The 7175-nt window shown below is 36.6% G+C and overlaps 1 protein-coding gene across 1 annotated transcript in view; it reads left to right on the top strand.

Moving 5' to 3' along the window:
• Positions 1-3868: 3868 nt before the first annotated feature.
• Positions 3869-7175, top strand: part of FAM227B (family with sequence similarity 227 member B) — a 199432-nt gene continuing 196125 nt past the window's right edge. Inside the window, exon 1 of the mRNA XM_059181502.1 lies at positions 3869-3919. Within this exon, the coding sequence (XP_059037485.1) occupies positions 3869-3919 (51 nt within the window). The remainder of the gene's footprint in view (positions 3920-7175) is intronic.

Below are 7175 nucleotides of genomic sequence, written 5' to 3'. Positions count from 1 at the left end.
ACGGACAAGTTCTATACTTTAGAAACTATTCTTTACCCATACAACCATTCTGTTTGTCACTTTCAGTAGAGTGTTCAATTACGTGGCATATTTAACATTTGATTATGAAATAGGCTTTGTGTTAGATGATTTTGCCCAGCAGTATGTCAACATGTATTCTGAGCACATTTATGCACATTTAAGCTAATTCAGTGTGTTAAGTGTATTATATGCATTTTCAACTTAGGATGGCTATTTGGAAACACAACCCCATCATAAGTCAAAGAATATCTTTGTGTGTATACATGGGTACATGCTTGTGCACTAGGCCATGTTTATAAAATGTATCTGTTGTTGTGTGTTTCTCCTTAAAAAGTTTGAAAGCCACTGCTTTATGAAGAAAGATGAGCTTTCTGGGTAAGAGAAGTAGCACTAGCAAAGTCTCCAAGCCAAGAATAAATAATTTGCACCTTTTTCTTTAGTTAAGGTGCACAGATTACAAAAACAAATGATGCTATTTATTATTTGAAGTGATGTATTGGCTCACTACTGTTATGTAAGAAATTACTCCAAAATATGGCTTAAAACAACCTTTTTATTGTGTTCATGAATTATGTGTTGAGGAGGCCACAGTTTTCTTTGGTAACTCAGCGTGGCAGTCTATGAATGCTATCAGAGATCACATGCGTAGCCTCTCCCTGTGGCCTGAACTTCCTCACAGGATAGCTGCAGGGTAATCAGACTCCTAGTTTAGGCCCAGGGCTCCAACGCCAAGTGTTGCAAGGAATAAGGAACACAGTATCGCTTCTCACACATTCTTTTGGTTATAAATATATTTTAAGGGGTGTCCAGATTATAGGTGATGGAGCATAGATAGATGCCACTTCTCCAAAGATTGTCAAAGAATTTGTGGCCATTTTTTTAAAAACCACCATTATGAATTTACTACTGTCAAAGACAACCCAACATTTCAGTGGTTTAATATAATAAACTTTTATTTCTCACAGGGAATCCATTGAGGATGTTACTAGTCAGATGAAACATTAGATTTAAGGATGCAGGTTGTTTGTTTTTTTGGATTTGGGTTTTTTTTTTTAATTAATTTTTTATTTTTTATAAACATATATTTTTATCCCCAGGGGTACAGGTCTGTGAATCACCAGGTTTACACACTTCACAGCACTCACCAAAGCACATACGCTCCCCAATGTCCATAACCCCCCCCTTCTCACAAACCCCCTCCCCCCAGAAACCCTCAGTTTGTTTTGTGAGATTAAGAGTCACTTATGGTTTGTCTTCCTCCCAATCCCATCTTGTTTCATTGATTCTTCTCCTACCCACTTAAGCCCCCATGTTGCATCACCACTTCCTCATATCAGGGAGATCATATGATAGTTGTCTTTCTCTGCTTGACTTATTTCGCTAAGCATGATACGCTCTAGTTCCATCCATGTTGTCGCAAATGGCAAGATTTCATTTCTTTTGATGGCTGCATAGTATTCCATTGTGTATATATACCACATCTTCTTGATCCATTCATCTGTTGATGGACATCTAGGCTCTTTCCATAGTTTGGCTTGAGGCTCTTTTATTAGATCCAAACACATTTAACATTGGTATGTCTTCTTAATGAACTGACCTCTTATCACTATGAAATAACCTTATTTATGCCTGGTAATACTTGTCTTGAAGTCTGTCTTATCTAATATTAATGTTGACACAATAGTTGCTTATGATTAATATGTGCATGGTTCTAGAATTTCCATTTCTTGTTTAGAATTTCTGTTTCCCTTGAATACCTGATCTCTGCATGAACCATAATCTAACCTATATTGTAAAATCTTTAACATATTGGCAACAGATGCTATAAAGTCCTTGCCTGCTAGTTATAACTGTGTTCTCAGTGAATTGGTTTGTGTCGACTGTGCTTTCTCTTGATTATAGGTCCCATTTTACTTCTTGTTTGTATTCTTGTAATTGTTTTATTGTGTGATAGACATTATGGGAAAAACTTGTAGAGGACAAAGTACAATTTAGTGTTACTTAGTCTTCAGAAAGCACAAGCCTATTACTCTCCTTGGCATTCAAAGTGAGATGTTGATCTTTTTATTCCTCCTAGACTTGAGTTGAACTTTAGGGTTGGCTCAGCTTTAATTGGATTGAATTCACTTTTGACTAACCCAACTTCCAACTTCTCTCATCTCATGTGGGTATTATTTTTAGTGCTGTGTACTAGAAATGGTTTTATAACCCACACAAGAAAAAAAGGCAAAATTTAGATTATTTTAATTAACCTCTTTATAGTCCATGTATTTCAAAATATACTGATAGTTTCCTTCTAGCAAAACTACTACACTCACTCTCTCTGTATCCTGAACATTTTTGTTTGTTTCTAAGCATTCTCTGGACACCATCTTTTTTTTTTTTTTAAGAGTTTATTTATTTGACACAGAGAGATCAGAAGTAGGCAGAGAGGCAGGCGGGGCTTAGGGGGTGGGAAGCAGGCTCCCTGCTGAGCAGAGAGCTCGATGCAGGGCTCGATCTCAGGACTCTGGGATCATGATCAAGCCGAAAGCAGAGGCTTTAACCCACTGAGCCACCAGGCGCCCCTGTGCACTGTCTCTTATTTCTTACCCTTCTCAATCTAGAGTTCCCTGTTTTCCATTACATTTTTTTGACAACTCTATGCAGCTTTGCTTCTGACCACTTATTTTTATAATTATTGTCACATATACCTTTTATTTTGTTATCTATCTGCTTATATTCATCATCTATTTTAAACAATTTTACAGGATGAAATATTCTCTTCAGCCTCAAATGTATAGCTCTTTTTAAAAAATATGGTGATTTTGTAATCTTGATCATTTATATATTGATGTGAAATATGTGTTTAGTGTTTTAGTCTTTTCAGACATGTCATCATCATATCATTAGGATATGATATTGAGATATTCTGAATTTCTCTTATTTTTGCTGCCTTCTTGCTGGTTTTTCACTCTCTAGAAATGGTCTTATTATCCTTTTAAATAACACATTTCTCTGACATCTATCTACTCATTTATTAATTTATACACATTGCAAGTAGTTATGCACTAACTCTGAGCCAGTCACTGTATGAAATTTTGACAGTTCAGCAGTGATTATACTATAGTTTCTATCCTCATATAGGAATGAATCTGCTATGTGTTATCATAGATACAGTCTTTTGGAAACAAGGAGGGTTTCCTAGAAAAAGTGACTTTTAATTTGACATTTAAAATAGGAGTTAAATAGGCCAAGAAGGGATTGGAGGGAGAGGGTTTGGAACAGGGAGCCTTCCAAGCAGAAGAAAGAATGTTACATAGTCTCTAAACAAGGAAGAACAAGATGTAGTCTTGGATAAAATTAATTTGTCCAGTGAAAGAATATGTTTTCAACTTATGAGGAAACTAATAAAAATGGGAATATTATTTTTACACAGAAACATCCAAATATTTAAATTATTTTCACCATGTCACTAGTGTGGCCTTTTAAAGACGTCGTTGGCAAGAGAGGCAAGTTACTATATTTTTGGCTCTGGATTTATTGTAGACACCATCCAGGATAACCCAAAATGTCCCAGAACTGTTGTAGGAATTTGAAATGAGGAGATTCAACAGAATTCTTGTGGAATTTATTTCTAGGAGCAATATATGAGGGAAGCCTTTTACAGAATTTGGTTTGGAGGCCTGGGATTTAAACATTAATATCTCTAAAGTGCAAGGTCTTTACAAGGTGAATATTTTATAATGTCTTATGGCTCTGAAAATTATAACTGAAGTCTAGTATCACTTACTTAAGTAAATTATATGTAAACATAAATAGTCTGATTTTATGTTAATTAGCAATATTGATTTTACTTCATTAGAAAATGCAAAAACCTCCAAGGAACATTGAAGAATTCTTAAAGTTTCAAAATTGGGTGAGTAGAACATCTAATTTATGTACCAACACATCTTTTAAAATATCAGTTGTGGAAGGGCACCTGGGTGTCTCAGTCATTTAAGCGTCTGACTCTTGATTCCAGCTCAGGTCATGATCTAAGGGTGGTGAGATGCATCAAGCCCCTGCTTGAGACTCTCCCTCTGCATATCTCTTTCTCTCTCTCTCTCCCCACTTCTCTATAAATAAATAAATAATCAGTTGTGAAGATGTGGAAAGCTTTGAAAAGACTTTAAGAATAGAAATTCAAAAACTACATTAGAGTACCTATTAAATGTGAACCACATGAATAATTAGAATATACCAGTGACTAAAAACAGGTAAAGATACCCCCTTGATGGAGCTGTCATTTTTTTACTTAGAAATGAGGCATATGATAAATGAGTAAAACAAAACAGAAACTAAAATATATTCTAAACTGCTTATGGCTTCCTAGAAAGCCTATCTTTATAATTTCCCTCTAAAATATAAAAGCAAATGTATGAATCTGCTTAGTGGTATAGGGGTTAAGAACAAAGGCTCTGGTGTCAGACTGCCCATGCTCAGATCCCAGCTCTACTACTAGCTGGCAGTAGACCTGTACCTGGCACCTACATGTTAGCTGTTAGTTTCTCATGTCTTATAGTTTATCTTTTGTCACATCATCTAAAGCTGTCTCATTTTGGCCAATTCCTACCATTTTTATCTTTTGTAATTTTAATATTTTATACTGTCTTCTCCTATCTTTCTCCTCTTCTTCTTATAGTTCTGTGTACTCTTTTTAAAACTTCAGTCATTTCTCATTTATCAACTTGATCAATTCCCACATTTGCTTCCTGTTTCTTTCCCCTTTACTCCATCACCATTCTGTTTCTATTTTTGTTTTATAAAAATATTTTTTTTTTTTTTAAAGATTTTATTTATTTATTTGACAGACAGAGATCACAAGTAGGCAGAGAGGGAGGCAGAGAGAGAGGACGAAGCAGGCTCCCTGCCGAGCAGAGAGCCCGATGAGGGGCTCGATCCCATGACCCTGGGATCATGACCTGAGCCGAAGGCAGAGGCTTTAACCCACTGAGCCACCCAGGCGCCCCTAAAAATATTTTTTTAAAGATTTTATTTATTTGACAGAGAGAGATCACAAGTAGACAGAGAGAGAGAGAGAGAGAGAAAGAGGGAAGCAGGCTCCCTGCTGATCAGGGAACCCGATGCGGAGCTTGACCCCAGGACGATGTGGGGGCTTGACCCCAGGACCCTGAGAAGGCAGCGGCTTAACCCACTGAGCCACCCAGGCGCCCCAAAAATATTTTTATATTTTATTTTTATAATGCCTCTTGTTCCACTAGTGTTGCGTTACTATCAATTCTCTTACTTATCCTAGCCATTCATTCATTTAATGATTTTTATTCACTACCTACCAGGTCCCAGGTATTGTTCTGGACACTGGAGATACAATAGTGAACAAATCAGAGGGGAAATCCTTGCCATCATGGAATTTGCATCACTTTTCTTCTGCACTATTTTTCTTTGTTGTCATACTTTTTTTCCTTTCAGTTCTTTAGGTACTGAAGAATTGAATTCTTTCTTTACTTGCACATCACATTTAATCTTCCCTGTTATTTATTTCATATTCTGTGTCTTGTTCCTGTTTTCATGTGACTTTTATCTAGGAGTGCTTTAATTAATCTTCTCTCAGTGCATCGGTATCAATTTTCATTAACAAAACTACTACATTTGTTATCTAGACCTAAAGAGTACTCAGATTCCTACTGTGATTTTTTTCACAGGATCAAAGATACTTAATGATAGAATAATTATTTCAATCCCATTTTCTTTTTTTAGGGAACAGCCTGTTTGTTGTCTGTCTGTTTATTCGTCTATCCATCCATCCATCCATTTCAATCCCTCCCTGTATTAAAATTTAAGATAAGGGAAGAAGAACTAAAAGTCATTTCTTCTAACCCTAGTCATTCCTTGTATTTCTTACCCTTTTTTGGATACCTCAGCACTGTTTCTTAGGGCTTAGGACATGGGTAAAAACCTAACCATATATTCAGTAAACTAAATCTGTTTTCAAACTTCAGGGTCTCGCTGTGGCTACTCGGCTCCGTCTCTGGTTGTGTACCAGTAGGCAATATTTTGTGCTTCTGCTACTGCCAAAGTTTAATTGCAGTAGTTAAAGTAAGCATAACAAGGACATAGCCAGTTCTTGCTTCACTGACCTTTTAAATAAGATAAATGTTTTCCTGAAGTTATCACTGAAGACTATAGTACTATAATGGAGAGTTTAACTCTTCAGGGAACAGAAATTTCCTATCCAATTCTTTTGTCTCTTTGGAATTGGAATACATTTTTTTTTATTTTTTTTAAATTTATTTGTTTGACAGACAGAGATCACAAGTAGGTGGAAATGCAGGCCGAGAGAGAGGAGGAAGCAGGCTCCCTGCTGAGCAGAGAGCCTGATGTGGGGCTTGATCCTAGGACCCTGGGATCATGACCCAAGCCAAAGGCAGAGGCTTTAACCCACTGAGCCACCCAGGTGCCCCGGAATACATTTGTTTTTAAATGAATATAATTACTGTGGTTGCTGGATGATTAAACCCTAGCAGTGCTGATTTTGTCTCTGGCATAATAAGTTCACTTTTGCCTGGCAGTTGATCTGCTTATTGGCTACTCCTGTTTAGCTTCCCTAGGTCTGGCTACAAAAATTATTTTCAGATGATATTCTATTCAAGGAGCAACAGACTGAAGGCAAAATAGAAAGGAATAATAAAGGAACGTAATTAGAGAAATGATGGGGAAAGGCAGGTATGAGCTACTACAAGATCATCATTGGGTATCCATTTAATCATGCAGCCACAAAGAAACCAATAAAAGAATCAGGGCTAATTTACACATCACCTTTGTCACATTAATGGCTTTGGGATACCAGTCAATCCCCTGATTACCTTGGGAAGGTACAGAATACAGGATCTAATTAGGCTTATAGGATTTCAGGATACTTTATTCATCTCATAATATACTTCAGTACTTTAGAAATAAGGATTATGGATTGTGGTATCTTGAGCCTGGTATAGGGGATATATTTTCATAAATGTTTGTATGTATTGTAAAATCTTGTCAAATGCCACTTCCATTTCAGCCTCTTTCCTCTCTCCCAATACCGCTAACAATAGTAATGCATGACCCATAAGGACTGTGTTTCCGAATGCAGCTGTCATTCTGACTTGACAATATTTGTCTCCAGGGATTGTACC

This window comes from Mustela lutreola, chromosome 7, assembly GCF_030435805.1.
Source record: "Mustela lutreola isolate mMusLut2 chromosome 7, mMusLut2.pri, whole genome shotgun sequence".
Taxonomy (NCBI): domain Eukaryota; kingdom Metazoa; phylum Chordata; class Mammalia; order Carnivora; family Mustelidae; genus Mustela; species Mustela lutreola.
This window is presented reverse-complemented; position numbering and strand designations above follow the sequence as displayed.